Source organism: Zonotrichia leucophrys, chromosome 3 (assembly GCF_028769735.1).
Source record: "Zonotrichia leucophrys gambelii isolate GWCS_2022_RI chromosome 3, RI_Zleu_2.0, whole genome shotgun sequence".
Taxonomy (NCBI): Eukaryota; Metazoa; Chordata; class Aves; order Passeriformes; family Passerellidae; genus Zonotrichia; species Zonotrichia leucophrys.
In genome coordinates this window covers 36,283,713-36,306,917 of record NC_088172.1, presented here as the reverse complement: position 1 = coordinate 36,306,917, position 23,205 = coordinate 36,283,713, and the positions used below count along the sequence as shown (strand labels likewise).

The window sequence follows — 23,205 nt, the reverse complement described above, 5'->3', positions numbered from 1 at the left end:
GACATCCCACTGAAAACTCCAGGCGACAACTGAAGAAGCACTAAAACATTGCACCTTTTCCTTCCACACTTTGTGTTCGTTTTGTTTTTTAGTTCATTTAACATTTCTTTCTGGCCCAGGTATGATGTGAGCATGGGGGACAGACTCAAAGCATCATGAAATCACGTTGATGTGACCCCTTGAGTAACCAACACGTTGCTCAGCTCTCCTGCCCGTATGCACCACACAAGTTGGTAGATGGGCTGCAACTGAAAAAAAAGATGCTGCCAGCTCCCTGCATGCAGAAAACACCAGCCTTGATTGCTTGCAGAGGTGTGCCACTCTTCCAAAGATTTCCCTCAAGCAACACCTATGCCAAAAGTGAGGATGCAAATTCAATTGTATTGAAGCAAACCAGAGTTTATTTAGTATTTATTACCCATTTTGTTGTTAGACATGGCTTCTTCTGTGTTGGTTTGCCTCTGGTAAACACAGAATTTTTTTAATTTTATTTTTTTAATAAAATATATAAAACATTGTGCATTGCTATCCATAGGAAAACTGTAGTTTAACAACAACAACAGAAACAAAAAAAAAAACAGAATAAGGCACATTCCTGTGCAGCATCTTCAAATATATATATATATATATATATTTAAAACAAAAAGAAAACCTTTTTCAACCTCTTTGAGGTTTTTAACTTCTCACTAGTGACTGACACATCTCTATATTACCAGAATTTCACTGTTGGAGATGGGTTGGGTTGTGTTTGACAGGGGCCAGCAGGGAGAGCAGACTCAAAAAAATAATAGGATTTTATCCCTGAGGTGTCAGTAAAAAAACTAAATGTTCCCATTGAAAAGGAAGATGAAAAGACAGCCATAAATAACTGAACACACTATGGCAAACATCCAAGCACCGAGATGATTTCACAATGGAAGAATCCCCCTCCCTCCCATCCCCCAGTTCTTAACAAGTCCTATTTGCTCTTGGGTTGTAATTAGGTTAATCTCATGGCTTCTGAAGTCACAAGACAATCGGTCAGGATGCACCTCCCCCAAATCATCTTTCCAGAGTTGTCATTTTGTTCACAATTCTTCCACAGTCCTCGGGAAAGGAAAACCAAAAAATCCTAAATGAAGACCAGATCCTGGAGAGCCTCGCTGTCCAGCCGAGAAAGGAGCACTCACACCATGGTGTGCCCAACGCCACATCCCACACGGTAGAGCTGCCATTGTCTCCTCCCTGCCTGCTGCTCGGAAATGAAGTTGGCAAGTTGGCACTCACTTCTTTGAAACCAGAAAGCGTCCGGGAAGAGGGGTGATACCAATATGTCAGGGAGAGATTTGGGGAATCATCACGGCTGTCCATCCACGCCGCTCCACGTGGCACACCTGGTGGGAAAATGGGAGACGCTTGCGTTGTACTGTCCCCTCCCTCTGCTCCCCGAGGTGTGGGGCAGCCCCGGGGCGCAGGGCAGGAGCACGGAGCCCCCATGGCTCAGTAGTAGCGGTTCAGGCTCCTGGTGCCGGGAATGTCGGGCTGCCCGTTCATCCAGATCTCGCGGATGATGCGCTCCCGCTCCTCCAGCCGCTGCGCCCGCTCCAGCTCCTCCGCCGAGGTGAACACGTTCATGTTCAAAGTCCTCTCGAACCTGCGGTGCCTGCGGGCCGACAGGTCCGACGTGGTGTCCGAGTCGTCGTCGCTGTCGCTGCTGTCGCTGTCGCTCTCCCGCTCCCGGGGAGGTTTTTTGGAGGAGGAGCGCTTGCAGTCCGTCCGGCAGGACACCCGGAGCACCAGGGCCAGCAGGGTCAGCACCAGTCCAATGCACACTCCGGACACGAAATACAGCGCAGCCCGCTCGGGGTTTTCTGCAGGGAGAAAGGAAATGATGGAGGAAAAGAACCCTTCAAAGAACAGAGCACACACGGCCCCTCCGTGCACACACCACAACATTTTCTAGAGGGGCCGAGTTTCCAATGGCTGCTTTTACTTCCATGCCCTCCTGTCTCCTCCCCCCAGGGCAATCAGGAATTTAAGCCCTGGATTTGCTGCCAAGGCATTTGCCCACATGGAGAATGTGGGTTTGCTGCAGTTGTGTTTGGGAGTTGTCTGGAAGGGAAGGGAGCAGCCCACAGAGCTAACTCTGGTTCCCACGGGGCTGCTGCACAGCCAGCTGCAGGGTAAGTGCATCTTGCTGTCGCATCCTCTGCCTGCACACCAGGCATAAGGATGATTACAAAACTTTATGTGCCCTGTGCTGTGGCCCAGCTGAAATGGGAGGCTTGGCAGCATGGCAAAAATGCACATTATTTATTCATAGACTTCATTTGCTTATCTAAGGCAAGAGTGCTGGCTCCCTGCCCAGACCACCAAAATATCTACCTGTGCTCCACAGGCAGAACAGGAGTCAGCGCACCAACAGGATGAGTCCTGCACAGCCGCATTTCTGAGGTGATATAACAAGACTCCAAAGGATCCACAATGCTTTTCAAACTAGGTCATCTTGTTTATGTACCACCTCCTTTTTTTTTTCCCTTTTTTTTTGGTTCATGGGACTACTTAGACGTCTAATTATGATAAATGTTGTTACTGCCATTCCCCTGGGCTGAATCATCCCAGTTTATTGGTGCACTAAATGGGTAAAGGTGAACTGAGCAGAAGTGTCAAGGCCAGCTCTACTCTGCAGTGTCTGCTGAGTGTCTTGAGCTCAAGGATGGAGTCAGTTCCTCAGATGAGTTTTACTCCCTTGAACCCAGAGAAGGATCCATAACAGCTTCTGCCAGCTGAGACCCTGACATTCGACCCCAAAAGATCTCTGTAGCTAAAAGGCTTCACTTCCCTGCACTGTGCTTTTAGAAGTGCCCTTTCCAGCCAATCTCCCAAAGCAAAGTTTGTCAAAGGTGAACTGGAAACTATTTGGAGATGTTCAAAACTCAACAGGGCAAGACCCTGCTCTAATTTCAAAACTGGTTCTAAATTAGAAGTTAGCTGTGCTCTGAGCAGGGGATGGGACCTGGTGACCTGCAGAGGCCTCTTCCAACCTAAATTATTCTTTGACTCCATGGTCAGAGCCCAAACACTGGCTTGTGCTATTCTAAGCAGCCTGTAGTTCAGGGCCTGGAGGTGCTCATGGAGCAGTTACAGAGATTAAATGCCTTTGTGCTCTTCACTTCTCTCCCAAATGAATCTCAGAGGTGACTGATGAGCCAAAGTGGAAGAAGATGTCAAGATAGTCTGAAAATTGGCTAATAAATCATTAAACTGATCCAAGAGTGGTTGATGTGGATGACATGGGGGAAATCAGGCTGAAGACAGGACAAAGAAAGATAAGGAAAGTGCAGCAGATAAGTCAAAAAAAAAAGAAAAGGGCGGACCAGCCTCCTGCAAACTCGGCTGTAATGCAAAGAACAAACAGGACACTGAACTGAATGTGCCAGTGGGCCCATGACAGGGGGTTAGAACTGATGGCCTTTAGGTCTGCAGATGGTCTGTAAGGTATCTTTGAACCAAACATTCTACAAAATGCAGCAGTAGTTGGAAGGTCAAGTAAGACCAAAGCCACAGGCTTTAAACTAAGATATTATGACAAAAGTAAGACAGCAAAATTCCAAAGGTAAAAAGGATGCTCATGGAGAATGTGCCAATGGCCCCTGCACCAGCCTGGCTGAGTGAAATCCTGCCTCCATTGGAGGCAATGGCTACTCTGAATGCAAGGGTCAGGACCCAAATTAAAACTGCAGCCTCCTTTGTGCAGTAGGCGGAAAAAGCAGAGGCTGCTGCTGTCCATCCAGTCCTGTGTAAACAGTAAAAGCAGAGTCCCTACCTGATAATATTTTTACCGCCACGTGCAGTTTAACTGAGGACAGTAATCACCCAGCTTCTCTTGCAGGTAGCCCTAAGAAGGGCTCTGGGGCCACCTGGATCATGGGAGTATGAGCAAATGAGCACAACTGGGGTGTTTGTCCTGGAAGGCACTGGCTGCAGACGGCCTTGGCTCTGCCTGGCTGAGAGGATGCCATGAGCACTTCTCTGAGCACCAGTCCTGCACACACATGGGCTTGATTTGGTTGCATTAGTTCCACTGCTCGCTCCTTTAGAGCAACTCATTAAAAAAACATAGACTGGAGCCTGAGACACAGATACATGTGGATTCTCTGCCCCCAATTTTGCCCTTGTCTTGCCTTTCCTTTCTCCTCCACACTCCTTTTTCCATGCTACTATATCCAGTTCATGAGCAATTTTACCTCCATTGCTCCTTAAGCAACCATTTTTCTTCCCCTGCCTGTGCTCGTCCATACAGCCCTTCATGCAGTGCAAGAGCTGTAATTGAATTTTTGGGCTCCAGTGGCATTTATGAGCTCCTACAGCTACTCTGTCACCATCTGAGACAAGGTCTGGACTTTCTCACAGAGATGTAACCCTGTGTTCAGCTGCAGTCTTGACATTTATCGTGCATACAATTCACTTGCACAGCAGCATCTCTTTTTTTTTTCTTCACAGCAGAAAGAGCAACTTAAGCTAAAAACCACAGGCTCTGCTTTCTCTCACTTCAAGTAGCCAAGTCAGCAACAGCCTAGATTTGGGGGTTTGATGGCTGATTGGTGATTTTGAGAGCCTAACCCACTGCATGTTCTACTTGTAAAGACCAAAACCAGGCACCTTCTTCAGCAAATGGATGCTCAGCACCTTCCAAAACCTTGAAGGTGGCCCAGATTCATCACATCAACCCGGAAGCTTCTCAAAACACTCATACTTGGAAAAAAGTTCTTTAAATGTGTATTGGCATGAGTATCAGGAGTTAGCACAATTTTGATATATATTCTTGCGTGCTTATGTGTGTTTACACTTATTAAAACATAGATTTTGACCACTGAAGCTTTTTCTTCCAATGCTGTAGATGACAGCTCCCAGCTTCCAGCAGAACTCAGTTTCTGCCAATCTCTTTGGCTGAGGCTACCTTTCTCCTTCCTTGTATTTCTCTCTCTGGATTGGAAGGATTGATAAAAATGTCATTGATTCGAGCCTAAAATTAGTCCATGCAGACAAAAAATATAGGCTCTACATAACCCTCTACACAAAAACCACGATTCTCTAGGCACTCAAACTGGACAAAAAAATTAAAAACACATTTTATTTTATTTTTCCAACCAAACCAGCAGCAATTACAGAGCTTGTTTCCTGAGGGCTAACAATCTGCTGGGAGCATCAGCCCAGACTGCCATTAATTCCCCAGGAAATGCCCCAGGCCAAGGCTGTTATTGCTATTATAATAAATTGTTTCAATAAATAAAAAACAATCTAGGCATTAACGCTGCTGGCTTCCTGTAATGGCTCCATGCATTCCGAAACCTCAGTGGGGAGGAAAATTTCAGAGGGCCCCCAGTAAAAGGTTCAGCACTAAGCATGGCCAGACAAACAGTAGGAGCAGTATCTTCCAGGGAATTTGCAGTCAGCCCCACAGGCTGCTGAAATCCCCTGATAGAACAGAGGAAGCTCTCCAGGAGCCCCTTATTAACAAGGCTCAGGCCAAACAGTCTAAAATTTGGAATGGTCTCCCCTGGGCTGTATTTTGGAAGCCCCTCGTTAATAACTTGGCAGCAAAGCTTTGCTTGTGAAAGAAGAATAAAACAGGAATTTGTGGAGGTCTCCCTCCAACTACTTCATCCTAAATGCAGTGACAAAAATTGGATAAGTCTCCTGTCCAAAAGGAGGCACTGGAAGAGCTCTGATACATTTTGAATGTTTAATATCTATATAACCATGAGGGACATTTCTGGTCTTGATAGTCTGTGACTGCAAGGACAGTTCCAGCTGTCACTGAGACTGGTGAAGACTTTCCAAACACTCAGAAACACGTCCACAACAAACTACAAGTCTGAGGTTTGTAGGTAGAGATAGCCTCTAATTAAAAACCTAATTTTATAAAGAAAATCAGCTTTCTAATAAAGAGTGTCTCTGAGTCTTTTGCAAGACTAAACTTTAAATAATATTAATCTGTTGGATCAGCTACTAATTTCATTCCTCATTGACATTATTCACACTTTTTCCCTGTTTCTGAAGAAATAGGTTCTGGAATCTGGGATGAGACTGACACCTAACTGGCTCTGATATCTAACCATGATAGCTGCAAATCAGGACACTTTTGCTTCCTGCTGTGATTTTTACTGTTCAGCTGTCCATAGGAAGATTCCCAGCTCTTATATGGGACTATCAGTCCAAAAGATGGTGGAAATGAGCACAGAGCCTTTTGCTAATACTGGCACTTCTCTGTGCACTGCAAGACTCTGCATGTGTGAGTGACTGAGTCTGCACATTCTTCACCTGCAGCTGCCCACCCAAAACTGCCATTTTGTGCACAAAATGTGAACACCATTAAGCACAGAAGGGATTCCATTCTTTGTGGATACTCTCCCCAGGCTAAAAAACACCCCACTGCCAGGAGAGAGGAAAGGCAGTAGAGAGGATCATCCTTTCAAGCCTGCACTTTACCCATGAAAGAGCAAAAAACCCACAGCTTCATTTCCCTGCAGTGGATCTGAGAGTATCCACCAGACTCTGCCCCAAGAGAAAAACCACTTTTTTTATACTGGCCCTGCCTATTTACAATTTTCTTGTACAAACTCCTATTCTGAGACAGTTCATGAGCACAGGAAAGCCCTGAATGCAGCACTTTCAGTCTGCAGAGAGCACCTGACAGACGTTTTAAGTGTCATGGAACAGAGCAGCTCTTGCACTGCTGTTTCTCTTTGGCACCAGAGCTGTGGTCAGGAGCAGTGGGAAGATGTGTGACCCAGAACCAGCCCTCCCTGGCTGCTCAATACCTTGACTTTTCTGAACCACTATAATGGATCCTCTATGCGCATCACCTGTGGCTTGAGCTGCCTTCAGGGCCCCAAACTCAGGAGGCAAGCACAAAAAAAAAAAAAAAAATCCAACTGCTCTGCTGTTCAAAATATGCACTATGAAGAGAGATGGGTTGGCAGTGCTCTAGTTTTATGTAAATTATATTTGTGCCCTGTGACACAGAAATCATAAGCTAAAACATCTCATACTCACATATAACAAAATAAATCATGACAAATCCGTCATTTCCACAAAAAGCAGAGGCTAAATTACATGCAGCAGATAAAGATGGTTTAGGACATCTGCTGCTTCAATCCACGGGTCAGTCATCAAATATTTTTATAATAAATAACAAACTGGACATATATGTCACTGAGACTGAAACCCATCTAACAGCCATGGTGAGGAACATGGGAACCAGCTGATCTTTAAGGGCTCTTCCAACCTCAAACATTCTATGGTTCCATGATACATTGGAAAACATAAGTCCTGAACTCAGCATGTGAAAGCAAAGTTTTGAGGTCTGAGTTTACCTATTTGACATCCAGTGGATGTGAACACCACACAAGGAAACCACGTGAAGACAGGGCAGACAAATCCCACAGCAACAGGACAGTTAAAGTTGTTTGTGCTGCAGTAAAATCTAGAGGCTCCTGCCAAGGCTGACACCTTGTGACAGGGATGAATCAACACTTTGTGCCCCAAAACCAACACAGAGTCAAAGAGCTTTGCTGTGTTCAGTGGAAGCAAAGTCCATGGATCATTGTCAGCAGCCCTGAATCACAGTCCCAAATATCCTGGACCATTAATCCTACAGCTTTCTCTGCCCATTACTGTTCACATGGGGAACACAATATTAACAGCATTTTGTTTTATAGTAGGGATGGGAAGGTAGGTATTCTCATGTTAAAACTGGTAGCTGTAGGTAAGGGGGAAAAAGTCAGACAGACAAAAGACTCCTTTAAAGCTTGTTTGTTTAACTTTTCCTTGGAGACACCCATGCAAGAAAACAAATCTATCCTACCCAGCTATATTCTGTGAAGAACACTACTAATTACATTTAATCTGCCTGACTCTGAGGGCTGTCATGAAAAAATGCATCCTGATGACAGCACTGGATGTGTAGAAGCGCAGAAATTTGTATAACCCTTCATGGTCCTTTTAGAAAAATCCTTCACTAAATAATATGCAGAAACACTCTCACTAATCTACTCAGTGGTTCCAAAGTGCAAAGCCCAAGTTAGCTGCTTCAAATCCAAATACTTGGATTAGCAGCATGGGGGCATCTCAGCAAGAGCAACAGCACGGCAGCAAGAATGCACACTGTTTAATGAATTAGCAAGACTGAATTAGCTGGCAGATATGAAAAAGTAGCTCGCAAATACTGGAGTTCTAGTTAATATGGCCTTGAACACTTCCAGATATGGGGCAGCCACAACCTCTCTGGGCCATCTATGCCAGTGTCTCACCATCCTCACAGTAAAGAATTTCTTCCTAATGTCTAATTAAACCCACTCTCTTGCAGTTTAAAGGCATTCCCCCTGGTTCTGTCACTTTTCATTCACCTTTTAATGTGAATTTTTTTAGAAGACTGCTCCCCCGTTACTTGAAAGATACACGTGGGTGAAAGATAAACTGTGATCCAAGGAAATCTTACTCTAAAGTAGATTTAAATATACAATTAAGTAGACTCTCAAGTTACTTCATCTTCACACTTCTACTGAAGATAAGCCAAATTCTCTTAAGCAGTGTAAAGATTTGAGTGCTGCTTATTTTCCAAATTACAGGACAACAAACTTGCCTCCCTAATGAGCCAGGCTTTGATCTCCAGGAAAATGAAGCATTAGGAATAATACCACATGTAAGATTACATTGTGTTTAACTGCAGATGAGAGCAGAGCCAGTGGAAAGCAGTGCACAATAAACTCAGTTATACTCTGCCTGCTAGAGCTGCCCCATCAGGCCTTCCAAGGGAGAATTCGCTGAGAGAAGAATGAAATACACAAACAGTTCAGAGAGGCAGATTTAGCCCCAGGTGACTGTGAAAGGAGGGTCCACAAAAAGCTTTCAGGAGCCCAGGGAGGTGTGAGACACCAGACAAACAGTACCTGTGATGAAGGCATAGGCTGCCAGGATGTTGCTGAGCAGGGCCATCTCCGTGCCGACACCCACGGGCTCCATGCTGCTGCTGCTGCTGCTGCTGCTGAGCCCCGGCGGTTCTGTCTCATCCACAGGGAGCAGGAGGGGAGTGTTGTCTACAGGGTAGAAAGTGGCTGACCTCCCCTTCTTCTTCTCTGCTTTGACACAGAAAGGGAATGAGGAATGAGGAATGTGGAACGTGACCCAGCCCTACCTCGCCTTATCCCCAGGTCAGCATCTGTGTTCAGAAATCTGGAGCTGCTCAACAGGGAGCTGCCCAAGTTTGTCCCTTTTTGGGGGGTAACAAAACCTTCTCAAGCAGCTTCAGCTGAGCACATACCTCCTCTGCATCCAGGCATCATCATCTCTCCCCCATCTCCTGCTCTTTCATGTCACCACTTAAACACACCCACCTATGTTACAGCAAATATATAATCAGGTTTCTTTTCTCTTATGTAAATCAAAGGAGCCTTTATCAACAGTGGGTTCAGCTAAGCTTGTAAGGACGACTGGAAAACACAGGCAGAGCCCACAACCCTCTGCTGGTGTGGGGCTGTAGTGATCCATCCACAGCTGGCAAACAGACGTGCTTTCTCTCCAACCTTCGTGGGGAAGGGCAGACCTGAGTTTATGACTTCCCTCAGAAGCCTGCTCGTATTGTGTTTCACCCAGACACCATTTCCCCTCTGGAGAGGTGAGTGAACATGGGTTAATGATTTGATTTTATTTGTTGAGGACTAGAGCTAAGGAGGCAATTCATTCCAGGAGGCTCAAAGAAACCCTTTCAGACTTTATCAGCTCACTGTTGAGGGCTCCCCACACCTTGATCTGCAGGCAGATGCCCCCACTACTCACAGAACAGTAATTGCTTTCAACACAGGAAAAAGTCAGTGCACAGGATCCAGCTCCATCACCCATGTGAGTTTTTAACTGTAGCTATTATAGATTTCCAAGCTCCCTTCTCTGGGTGTCTGGCCAAAAGCAAGCACCACTCTGTAAAATCACAGACTTGCACCTGGCTTCTGCTTATCTGCAGGTATTAAATTCAGGACACTGCCAGCTCCATCTCCAATGATGCCACCAGTGCCATGCAAGCAAAGGCATTCTGTCAGGAGTGGTGTGATGTGAGATGGTCTCTGTTCCTTGGCTGCTTGATCCATCTCCTTTCCCTGCAAACCCAGCAGCACGAGACATCACTTTCAGCTTCCTGCTGTGGGTGCCAGGAAGCAGCTCAGCCCAAGGAAGCAGCAACAGAAAGTGAGGGGAGTCAAAGAGAACAGGTAATACTGGATGGAGAGGGACTGAGGGCAGGAATGTGTGTGCAGTGATGCCAACTCCTAATCTGCCTGGAGGAGAACCAGCGGGGATGGATGTCCAGGTGTCACTGTGAGGGATCAGCCCCAAGGAATGTGGGCACAGCTGTACCTCTGCCACTGAATAGCTGCATGGCCTTGGGAAAGCCACATGTTCAAGGTTACCACTATGTAATGACTGGACTCCAAGCAAAATGTTTAAACATGAGTGCTTGGGTGTCATATCTCAAAGAGTAAGATATTCCAAGAGCCTCTTGCTTTAGGAGAATAGAGGTTACTGCAGACCCCTTGGGCAAAATGGACACAGAAGGTCTAAGGGCACATTTGGCAGGAAATCAATAGCAACATTTCACAATATTTTTTAGTTAAGAATTTTTTTAAATTCACATTAACATGCCCTCTAATATCTCCTTTATCCTCCCTGTCTGCTAAATCTGCCTGTACAAGTATTCTAATTTTTCCCTACTGCTGTTCCAAGGAAATCCAGAGATCCATGGTAAATATTTAACTTCCAAAAACTGAACCTAAAACTTGGATATTTCAGAGCATCTCAAGTAGCACCATGGATCTAAACTAAGGCAAGAGAATCCTGCTATTAGTTGATGGATAGCAGAGAGTCATTCAGCTCTCCTCACAGCAGACACTTGAAGCTCAATGTATTTGCTCATACACAAACGTCTAAGACACTCTAGGGTAAGGAGGACATCTGTGCAGAGTTGACAGATATGAGAAGGGATGGAGGGGAAATGCCCACCCTTCTAGAAGCCAGGTGAAGACCTCAGGTGATCACAAAGGACACGTTTGTATGGGGGTAACTGAATCCTGCCCGAGATGTCTCTGACTGAGGTCTGGCTCTGAGCTAGTTAATGTAAGATCCCTTCAAAATTGAGGAAAATGAAGAGCACCACCAGGAAATAATCTCATACATATTTCCTATGTCAGAGGGACACCACTCTGTTGAGTGTGGAGCAGCCCTTGTAAACCATGTGCCTCAACAATGTCTTCAGGAGGCAGAGTAAGGGATAACTCCTCTCAAGATGTGAGGTGTAAGAAGAATCCCCCCCTTTTTTTTTTTCACTTCTAAATTTTCAAATGAACAGATGCAATCAAACATACTTTTAAATTAATAGTGGTCTGCATACACTAAACTCCAGCAAAGAGCAGCACAAAACCACAGAACTGGTTTTATCATTGGCAGGACTGTACAAGCACAGACACAGAATGCAGAAAATGACTGGACTTATGCAGGAAGGAAAAAACAAACACACACAATTTCTCAAGGGCCATGTGTTACTACACTGTGGGGTTCCCTGGTCTGCCATTCCTTTAAGGATCATACTAAAAGATATTCCCTTTCCTCCCTGCTGGCTTTGGAGACTTTTCAATGTCTAATCAGCTCACTACTACTGGTTTTCTCCTCACCACCCTGTCTTAGCTGTTGCCAGTCACTTGAATGGTTTCTCTGTGAGTTTACACCAAAGCTGAACAAAATTCTTTCAGGCAGCAGTAAATTTGCCCAACACCACAGTATAAGCACAGGAGAGGTTATTCATGATACCAGGCTGATGTTAGCAAATAGTTTTAACAAAAGAAATAAAACAGGAAGGGAGATTACAGAAATTTCCAAGTATTTTGTTATTTTTGAAACAAAAATAACAAACTTCTTCTGGGCTTTAATTTCAAAACAACATTTTTGTTTGAGAAGTGGTGCATATTTTGAAAGTGAATGAATGAACTATGTGAAAACTAAACAAAAGGTGTCATTTGTACAAGTTAAAATGTTTAGATGAGTGGCAATGAGTTCAGGATATTTTTCCTTGCTTAAAAGAATCTCCAGGATCACAATATTTATTTGGAGCTAACTTAAAACTCTTTTCCTTGACAGCTTTTCAGTAAGGCTTCCAAATTGACAAACCTGTTATGGCCAGTTCTTGTTTATTTGTGAATTGGCTATCCAAGTTGTGGATTAACTTTGCCAGAAGTGTAGACAGAGACAAGCTCTGCCCATACCCACCCTCAAGCTGAATCTCTGGGAGCACAGACTGGGATTTTCAGTAGTGTCATAAACCATCTCCTGCATGTTGGGAAACAGCACAAAACCACAGAGGAATCCAACACGTGCTCACCTGTGCTTTTCCTTTATTCATACACCACCCTTCCTCCTACTCACCTATCCCTAGAGATGGCTAAGATCTGACTTCATTCATATCTTTTCACTTTGCATTTCATGCAAACAGCACTATATTTCAAAGTTCAGTTGAAAACTTCTCTGTCCCATGAGGCAGATCTACTGTCTCTGCCCTGTTGTTTTTTTTTTTTTTCCTTTGCCACTAGACAGGTCTGGAAAGTATTTCTGTGATGAGTTTGGACAGGCATGGCCATGACTGCTACCCCAAGAAACCCGGTGTTCCTTGAGCAGTTTCACAGTTTCACTTTAGCCCATTGCTGGTCACATCTTGAAGCTGTCACAGCCCTTTCTGACTGTGACATGGATGGGATTTAGGAGCAATACAGAAATCCGGAAAAGAGGAGATGGAAAGGAACAGTTACCACAACACCATTAGGTTTGGGCCAACACCATAATGGTCACAGCTACCTGGGAGAGCTGGCTCTATGTTGGAAGGAGAGACATCCAAAAGGAACACGCCGTCCCCTATAACATTGGGGTCAAACACTCTTGGCTGCAGTGGAAAATGTGGCTTCTGATGCCCTTGTTGATTGGTTGGTTCTGACTGAGTTTCATGCAGAAGCTTCTTGGGAACTGAAAGAGAGGAGCAAGAAGAGCACAGTTGTTAGAGTGAGTTATTTCAGCTGGTCAGAATGAGAATTGTCACGTCATGCTACGGGCTCAGCTGACAGCTGATAATTATATCACGTGCAGCCCAAACAGACACTCATTTTCTACTATGATGAATGCTCTCCAAATGCCAGCACAGAGACATTCAATGAGAGAATGCTGGAAACCATAAAGTGATTAAGATACTGTTTATTTACAATTAAGCCTTGATACTAGGCTAAGGATCAGATTCAGATGTTCTATTTAGACACTCATCTCAGAAACTGAAACAGAAGTTAGTAAGCCAGGCTTTGGCCTCAGTTCTAGGCTTCAGACCACTCCAGTTAGAGCTCTCTGCTCCTACCATGACAGCAGGCCAGACGGGATGCCCTATGACAATGGGAGATGTAGCTCCATTGAGTTGTAGGCTGTAAGATGGGAAAGGCTCATTCTCCATTCCCACCGTCCCAAGGAACGTGAAGACTCAGCTAACCCATACTGCTCTCTGTTTTGGCAATATGCAGGTGGAATGATGGGTTAATACTTGACAGGTTTTTTGGACATCTCTGGTCTCTTCTTTGGACCAAAGCATGCCCTAATAACAGGAGTGTTTTCTCCTCCTTTCAAGGCCGGTTCTTCAGCTGTACAACGAGGTAAAGAAATCAAAGCTGGTGTAGCTACCTCAGTGTACACCCACTGAAGGTGAATCCACACAGAGAATTCACAAATTTCTCCTGTAGGGACAAAGAATGGAGTCATCTATGGAGCTGAACCAGTTCTCTTCCTCAGCCACAGCCAACACCTGAGGCTATTTCAGAGCAAAGTGCTTCTCCATACAAAGAGAAGAAATATGTATACAGGTCATTCTCTTCAGAAAGTAGAGGAATTGAGTGATGAAAGACAAAACTAAATTAAAATTTCCACAGGAGAAAGATTTATTTTTCCTGTCAATGACTATACATTAATGCCTAGCAGACAACCAAGACTTCAGGGTGCTTAAGACACAGACTGTTGAGCACTAGGCACAAGTTCAGTAGACCCACATGAGCTTCAAGAGAAGATCTCTGGGATGCCCATGTCCCTTTTCTCCAAGTCTAACACCACCTTCCTCTCTCATTCCAAGCAGGCTGCCCCCTCCCAGTGCCTCAGTTTCCCCGGGGCTCCACTTGGGATCATGCTATCTCTCATCTCCACCCTCACAGGGGCGTGAAGAAGCGCAATTAAAAATGCAAAGCACTTTGAGATGCTTGGCAGAAGCTTGAAGGAGAACTTGGAAAGAAGGCAGCTCTGGATCAGAAAGGAAATTCCTGCCTGCCCCCTGCAGCTAATCAGCTGCCAGACTGGAATAGGAGATTTAATCGCATCCATTAAATTTGCCTGCATCACCCACCACATTACTGGTGGGTGAAGTGATCCAACCTCTTTGTTTACATTATGTTTGACTTACTGTCTTTGCTGAGGCAAGGAAAATTGTAACTAGATTTACAGACTGACCTCCTGTATTAGGCTGCCAGGACATCAGCACTGAAGGTCTTGCATTATTAGAAGAGTCATGCTAGGTCAGGAAACAGACAGAAAACCCCTCAGCTTCTGAATATCAAAGAGCTGGCACAGAGGTTTCTAGTGAAATCTGAATTGGCAACAGTTGGAAGGCAGCAAAAAAACACATTCCCTGGTAGGAACCAGACAGGAATGAGGGGGATACCTGTGCCAGGGAAATATCAGAGTCTGGAGAGGGGGTGGGTAGAACAGAGATTATCCTGCAAACCACAGCCAGGGAGAACTGCAGTTCTGGGTGCTGAATTTGAGGCACCCAAAAGGACACAGAGCGCATAGTGCTCAGCACCCTCCAAAAATAAAGAGTCCTACTGCTGTATCTCAGACTCAGGACCTGATAAGTATTTAAAAGACACAGGACATTTTCCTTTATAAACTTTTCACCCAAACTGCATCCCAGTAACCTGTTGATAGGCATCCAGTGAAGAAAATGAAGCAAAAAGCTTTCATGTTTCAGACTTACTCTTCTTCATAAATATCTCCTTTATCTCTCAGCATTCATGACCATCTCCAGGGCACAAGATAGGCTGGATGAACCTGCATCTTTCATAGAAAAATTGACACTACCCAACACTTAAATATTTGATTGAAGCAGGGGAAAGAAACACCATGATCTCTGTGTGTTCCTAAGCATGCCCAGAGAACTGACATATAGCTTTTCCATCTTGGCATCTGTGCCACCACCACCTGAATGCTACCTACAGGACCAGAGGAGGAGTCAGGTAAAGCAAACCATTGCTAAATCTGTCAGCAAGAGTATCCCAAGGAAGAGTAGAGATGGAGAAGTATTCAAGGAGAAGCATTGATAGAGAATATTATTGTCACAGCACCTTATGGAGTAGGGCTGTGCTGTTGCCTCTTTGGAGTGGCTGAGGAAATAAGAACACTATCAGGTAGTCATTTGGTGCCTTAAAACAGAGGTGGCTGTGAGATTCCCAAAAGCAGGCACGTGCTTAACACCTGTGACTAGCACACACTTTGGTACTTCCAAAAATTCCAAGAGGTGCTTTTCTTCACATCAGCAACTAGATACCTTTAAAACACTGGAAGCAACTTAGAGCAGCACAGGATGTCTACAGCACACAAACTTGGACTTTTCCACTTCAAGGGATCATTTTTCTCTGTGGACTCCATAAACATCTTGAGTACACTTTGCCAGGAAAGGCCCATCTTTGCAAAGAGTACACAGAGAGATGGCACGCAGCAAGCCTGCTCTTTTTCTAGTTTATATGATGCTCAGCCAATACACAGCTTTCTTTTGATTTAGAAAGACTGGGAAATGGAAAGCATTTCTCAAGTGTAAAATACCTCACAATTTCCAGTTAGCTCCTGTGTGGCAGCCAACTCCACAAGAAAGATTAAACATCTGGTTCCTTCGAAATGCCCTCCTTAAATTCTCCGGAGAGGAGTGCATCTGACACTAAGCATGGCATGAGTTGAAGCAAAGTGTCAAGGAAAGTTATTTATTATTAAAACCACCAGAAAAGAAGTACCAAGGATTTTAGTCTTATCTCAGTATTAGGCACAGATATCCTGGCAGGGAAGGGTTGGCACTTGTCCTGCTCCATGCAATTGAGCAGAGAAGTTAAAGCAACTCAGTCAGCAGAATGAGTGATGGATCAAGAGGGGAAGAAACAGCTTCAATAAAAGTGTTCACACACCTCATAGTCAGGAACCCTGCACTTAAAAATGCACATGAGAAATGAGCTTGGATCATCTGCAAGAGAAGAGATGAGTTGCTCTGGGGACCTCTAGGGACATTCAGTCTCTCAGGGGGTAGCAGTCAGCATTGAAATGTGGGTATTTATCCAAATGATAAAATTCTACAGCAGCTTGGGCTGTGCATCTGAGAAGCACAGGCAGAGCTGTAACTTTTTAGATGGCAAGCCCTTCTCAGCCACTCACCCTGGAGTTCAACTCAAACATCACCACATAGATTCCATGCCAGCCAGGATTTGATCTGGAGACAAAGTGTCACCATCTCTGTGACACACCATGAATGTACCTGCAGAAGTTTGTTCTAGGTTATAAATCTGCAATTCTTTTGGATCAGCAGGTTCATTCCTCTTCCATTACAGGCTTTCAAGTCTTTACATAATCCCTCTGTGTCTGCTTTAAAAGCAATCCCAGCTCCCACTGCTCATCTGTCTGAATCAACATCATGCTAGCAATAATTTATACCAGTTCCCAACCGGAGAGCTGCATTACCCATTTGCAATGAATTAATGGCACCCATCTCACAATAAAACCTCTCCTCTGCTGCCTGGCAGCCTCCCCACGCTGCAGAAACAGGGGTGAAGGAAAATCAAAGACAGAGTGTGCTCTCATGGGCAGAGCAGATCCATCAGAGTCGGCAGGAGCAGCCAGCAGGACAGTGTGAAAAGGCACATGCTGGTGCTGCTGACAGTATCCTTATTTGTACTCAGTGGAGACGCCTTCTGCTGGAATTTTCACACAAGCAGTTTCTTGTGTGGCCAGAAAAGCCAGGGCTAATGAACAGAAAAAGTTACTGTGTCTACAAGCAGCAACGTTCTGAATTGCAGGGCTAAGAGATGGAAAAGGCCAGTCAATACCTCCTCACTGCTCATTAAGGGCGGAGAATCTCAGACTGGTTTGGGTTGGGAGGGACCTTAAAGACCATCTTGTTCCAAGTCCCCTCTCCTGGCCAGGGACACCTTCACCAAGACCAGGTTGTTCCAAGCCTCGTCCAACCTGGCCTTGGACACTTCCAGGGATGGGGCAGCCACAGCAACTCTAGGCAACCTGTGCCAGTGCCTTACCACCCTCACAGTCAAGAATTTCTTCCTAATACCCAGTCTAAACCTATTCTTTTTCAGTTTAAAGCCATTCCTCCTTGGCCTGTCATTACATGTCCATGTTCCTCCTCAGGTTTCTTGCAGTCCCTCTTCAGGTATGAAAACACCATAATGAGATAATTTGCTGTGTTTCCTATGTTGATCTCTCTAGTTTTAAACACTCCACTCCTGGGGGTTCAACCAGTTGCCACAATATATTATTTTCAGAGGAATACTGCTCTTTCTGTGTAATTATTTTCCAGCGTTGCTGAGTGTTTCAATTTAAACACATACATTATTCCCCTAATCCAAACAGTTGATGCTGTAGCCCCATATTTTATGGATGGGGAATTGGCTCAGGGACAGAGTTTTGAAAGTGTTTAAATATCAAAATTATTTGTCCAATCTCACAGAAGGAGTCTGTGCCAAAGAAAGGAAACAAGCTCAGCCTTGCACTCAAACCATTCCCCCTTTTTGCTAATTTGATCTTTTGGTGTTTTCTGATGCTTGCTCTGTCCTAAACAGGCTTAAAGACTTCCACTCCCAGGAAGCAATTATCCCTTGACCTCCATCTTCACTGCATATGCACATCAGTCAGTTGGAGGGGATCAATGAAAGCTCAGTGTTTAAAACACACAGACAAGGGGCTTGTCATTTTCCAGTCCTCTGCTCTATATTCTCCTGTGCATTTGCTCCCAAAGCTCAGCATGATTAAAGCAAATCTGCAGGATCTTCAGCAAACTCTCCTGAGCATGCTTGAAGCAGAGTGCAGTTTGAACAAAAACATTACTCCCTCACCAAAGAAAATTACAACCAAACCTTTTATCTGGGCACGTTGGGGCCAGGAACTGTTGGTGCTGAACATATTTTTAAAATAATAATAATAATAAAATACTCCTGTGAGTAAACACCCAATATAAACTACTGCATGTTTTTAGAGGTAGCATCTCAGAAGTATTCTTTTTTGATACTTAAGAATTCACAGAATTCAGCCTGAAATAGGATCATTCATCATTCCAAGTTGTTATAAGAAAGCAATTCCTTAGTACACATGTACATGGCTCTCTCAAACTGCAGAACTAACAGTGGGTTTTGTGCAGTAAAACCTAAATTCACTAAGCAGTCAGTCAACAATACCTATTAAAATAATAGATTTTGGCTGTGCCAGATCATAAAGTATCACAGAACAGTCAGAGAGCAAGAAGGAAAAATCCCATACAAGAGAAGACTGTGCCTGGTGACAACAGTAACACCACTGTGTAGCTGGAAACACGGGGGTGGGAAAACAATAATTTGATTAACAAAAATAAATTGAGGCACAGCCTACCCCCTTGGCTTTATCCCAAGGGTCTCAGACATGGCCAAGGAACAAGTTGAAACCTTTTCCAGCTATCCATGCTTCATCTAGCTCAGGGCCTCACATGGAAAGAGGTTTTGCCTCTTCTCATGATCACATGTGTTGTGTCAGACATCCAAAGCCTACCTTCAAGTCCTGCCCTGCCACCAGACATCCTGGATTTTTGGTCAGATAAGAGTACAATCACCTGATAGGAGATCATCAGATCCTGCGGCTCTCAAATGTCTCCATGAGCCTTGGAAAAGGCTGAGCACCCTTGACATCACCTCTGTACCTAGGCTGCAAAGGCATGTCATACCATCCTATATTTTATTCAGAGTGAAGATACAATACCATTTAAACAGGAAGTGTAAATTGTCCCAGGAGGCAACATGAGACATGAAGGGACTTTCTGCAACAGATCATAAATCTGAAAGTTGGGATTTGATCAACAAACTGCCAAGAAAAACGTTCACTATCATTAAAAAAAACCTAAACACCAGACCAGAGACTTAACAAATGCAAGTCATCCAAACCTCAGCTTCCATCTCCTTCAGTTATTTTGAAAAAAACATTTTTTCACCCAGCATGGATATGAGCTGCAATCCTGAAACTGAATGCAAAGCCCAAGAGCAAGAGGGAGTTCCTCAGCCTGCTGCAGCCATGTTTTTCATGCATGGTGTTCCAAACCACCAATAACAAGGAAGTGACTCATGCCAATTATAGTAAGGCCACTTCCAAGCACCATGCAGAAAGCAAGGAGACTGTCTGGGAAACGAGCTCTGTCACAGCCAAAGCCACCTACACCTCCCTGAGCCCGCAGCCTGCACCAGGGCCCTCCCTCCAGACTCTGCCCAAAGCAGGAATCTCTCTGTTCTGCTGGTGACTTGGGAGTGGTGGGAAGTGGTATGTCTAACACATCTAAGCTGGGATGTCTAACACAACCCATAAAAACTTTCAGATCACTCTGCCAAGACTCCTCTTAAGACAGCCCAGATGCTTTTGCCTTTTACTATATCTCCTGGCAGCAGCCTGCTAGAGAAGTATTGTGCAATAAGAATATAAATATAATACAGACAACCCTTTCTCTTATTTGCCCTCCACAGAAAAGGACATGCTTATCCTTTCCTCATGCAGCTGCAATCAGAGAAGCAATTTCCAAAGTGGGGGCAATTGCAGTCCAGGAACAAAGCCTGTGGAACACAAATTAGCTCAGTCTCACCACTGCTCCCAGTGAAATCTCTCACAGGTGAAAGGCCCAGTGATGTGAGAGGCTTTGGGAGATGAAGGAGATTTAGGAAACGGTGCACATCCAACTGAGACTCCACGGGGAAGAGTCAAACAGGAGCACCATTCCCTCCCAGGCTCTCCTCCTCCTGCACAGGGCAACAGATTACCCTTTTCTCTGACTCCTCTGACTTCTGCCTCCCAGAAATGCAATAACCTTATTAGAAATCCAATTCACCTAATCTGGGAACTCAACCCATGCCCTGTAGGTACCTGAGGCAGAAGTCCTCCTTAAATAAGCTATGTTCCTGAGCTCCTTGTATCATCAACAGTGAAAGGTGGGTGCCTTTGAAAGCCTCCAGGGAAGATTCTGTCTACTTAAATTTAGGAGCCTAATTAGGGATAGTTAATGAATCATAATGTTACCTTTGGATTTATTCTTCTGAGTGTATCTGAGTTGAAATCTTATGAACTGCCTCACATCTTTTACTCAGATATTTTTCTGCTATCTTGAACTTTCCAAATCTGAACTTGAAGCTATAAAACACCTTAATTTCTATCCAGTGATGCATGTGCTCGATCTGTCCACAGGCAGTTTTCCTAGTGCTTTCACAGCCATGAAAGTCAGTTGTTCTTCTTTCATCATCTGAAATGTAATAACAGAATATGAAGCATCTATTGCCAGCAACTCATAAATCTCCTGCTTGATGTGGCTTTTGGTCTCCAAAGGGCACAGGGGAAAGTATCGCATGCGCCAGTCTGCTCCCTACACGTTCTATTTGGAAAGAAAAATGGATCAAAAGGAAGAAAGCCTTGTAAGAGATACCTGCAGATATAGAGAGTTACTTTCATCTGGTAAATTTCTGCCTGCTCCCAACATCAGGAGAGTTCTGCATTTTCACAAGATAACGCATCTTGAGGAGGATGAGACTCAAGCTGATTCTTGTCCAAATTCCAGCATGCTCAGCTACATCCCACCATGGCACCTTTGCTGGTAGTACGGCTGCATCTCCTCTCCACCAGGCCCAGAAGAATCAGATTGATAAGGAAGTCAGGCTCATTCTGCCAGTCTTCCCTATTTCCCCTCTTTGGGCTGCATTTGTCACATACTTTCATTGGTACTTTGCAAACCAGCCCTGGCTTTCTTAGGCATTTATAGAATATTGTTTGTTGGTTTCTTCAGAGAGACTTATTACAAACTGGAATTTTATGCAGTGCTCTGAATATATCCACTCCACTTTGGATCAGAGTCACACCAGTTTTTGGACTTGGACACACTCCTACTTCTTTTCATCATCTTCACTCATTTTAGTCAAACATTTAACATTGCAAGACTTTAACTGAGTTGGTCAGAGCCTGGTGCTAAAAATGCCTGCCATTCACTTAAGAGCTGGACTTGGTGATCCTTGAGGGTCCCTTCCAACCCAGAGTACTGGGATTCCTCTTATAATACAGAACTGTTTTGACATTTAGGCTATAGGGCTTGGCAGAAATTCTTTTGTGCTGCTTATCTATTTTTCAGGAAATGTGTGGCACAATATGTGGCTCCCAGGAGAGCACTGACAGAGCAGTGAGTATTGTGTGTTCAAGTGTGGCTGATCCAGAGTCAGGGCATTGCTCATGCGAGGAATTGCTCACCAGAAAGGGAGAGTCTCTGTGCTCAGGATGCCAGCCCATACCCAAGTGGTTCCAGCCCTGCAAATTATCTGGAATCAGATGAGTCACAGCAACCAATTCTGTAAAACCTGGGCCAAAAGGCACTCCCTTAAATCTCAGTGAAAGGTGTACACAAAAACTGTCAGGGAAAGTGGCCCTTGGTGATCTTCATGACTGTGTACCCAAAAGCAGTGTTTGGGTGAGCATTATGTATCACTGTGAGTCACTTAAATGAGAGCCAGGGCAAGGATATCCAAGATAAAGTAGGGAGAAAGGGATGGAGTAAAGGGCCAGAGGTCCTGAAATCCTCTAGAGCTGACAGGAAGCTATGCCAGCCTCCATCAAGCACAGGAGAGGAGCAGCCAGGAAGCAGAACCCAGGCAGGAAAGGAAGGTACCAGGGAAAATAACATCAGCTGCATTGCACTGCCCAAATATTTTAATAAAGAATAAGAAGCCTCATCCTTCAGCATCTGAGTCAACAATTAGCCTGGTATGATCCAATCATTATATTCCAAGAGTTAGGAATATAATTTCTCCTCCAAGGCTACTGACCAAGATTGATATTTAGGGAATTTTCTGTGCCTGGCTCTGAAGCAATGCCACCCACCCAATGTCCACTGACCACTGATGACCTCTGAGACACCAGAAGAGCAATCCAGAAAAGAAACCTAATTCAAAGAGAAACCACAACCATCACATCTCTGGAAGTTCCCCCATGTTTTGTCTCAGAGTCTGCTGGCAGGTACAGCCTGGAGATTCTTCCATCTGCTCTGCTTGCATAATTAAAGTGTTGGTAATTACAGCAGCAAAACTATGATGTGTATAAAAATATTTTCTTTCTATCCAAGTGCTACTTATCCAAAAGTGTGTGCTAGTTCTTTATCAGTTCATCAGCTTTTCCTCTCTGCAATCAAACAGCAGAGAACTAGGCAAAGGGCTAGAAGTTTTTCCCAAAAAGATAGCAGTGTCTTGATAGCAGGAGCTGAGGAATGTCATCAGAAAGCAGCTGGTAACCTCTGCCATTAAAGGCAGTGACTTCTTCTGGTCACATGTTTGACTTAGTGTGGCAATTCCCAGGGTCCCATGAAATGCCTAAACTGGAAACCCTGCACAGGGAAAGGTTATCAATTGCATTGGAATAAAGATTAGGAGTGAATAAAACTGTGTAAGGCAGCTACAGGACTAAATGCCCTTCAATTATACACAGATGAATGCAGGTCAGTATTTACTGTAAGAAAGCACAGCTTGGTTTGAGACCCAAAATTCAGTGTGGGGATCACTGGCTCCTAAGTGGTTCAGCACTTGGCTTATAGAAACCAGGCTACACTAACAAACTTGAAATCCAAGGATCTGTGAACAAAGTGGCAAAACTGTTTTCAATATAAATCCTTCCATTCACATGGTTATAACCTCTGAGACATCCTCCTTTGGGGCTGAGATTTCCTGAGCACAGTGGAAAGTTTGAGGAAAAACCCTATAGATGTTTTTTAATTATGAGTATCAAGCCTCCCCTGTTTTTTCAAAGTACATTTACAGGCAGAACCTCTCTAACACACAGCATCAGCTTTAAATAATCTGG

General features: G+C 44.4%; 1 protein-coding gene across 3 annotated transcripts in view; it reads right to left on the bottom strand.

Moving 5' to 3' along the window:
- Window positions 1–506: 506 nt before the first annotated feature.
- Window positions 507–23,205, bottom strand: part of EVA1A (eva-1 homolog A, regulator of programmed cell death) — a 203,926-nt gene continuing 181,227 nt past the window's right edge. For 2 of the 3 annotated variants that reach the window (XM_064706873.1, XM_064706875.1), the window contains 3 exons: window positions 12,874–13,038; window positions 8,934–9,122; window positions 507–1,850 (listed from right to left, as the gene is read on the bottom strand). In XM_064706873.1, the coding sequence (XP_064562943.1) occupies window positions 1,480–1,850; window positions 8,934–9,122; window positions 12,874–13,038 (725 nt within the window). In that variant the 3' untranslated portion in view covers window positions 507–1,479. The remainder of the gene's footprint in view (window positions 1,851–8,933; window positions 9,123–12,873; window positions 13,039–23,205) is intronic. The other variant, XM_064706874.1, reaches the window with a different exon arrangement.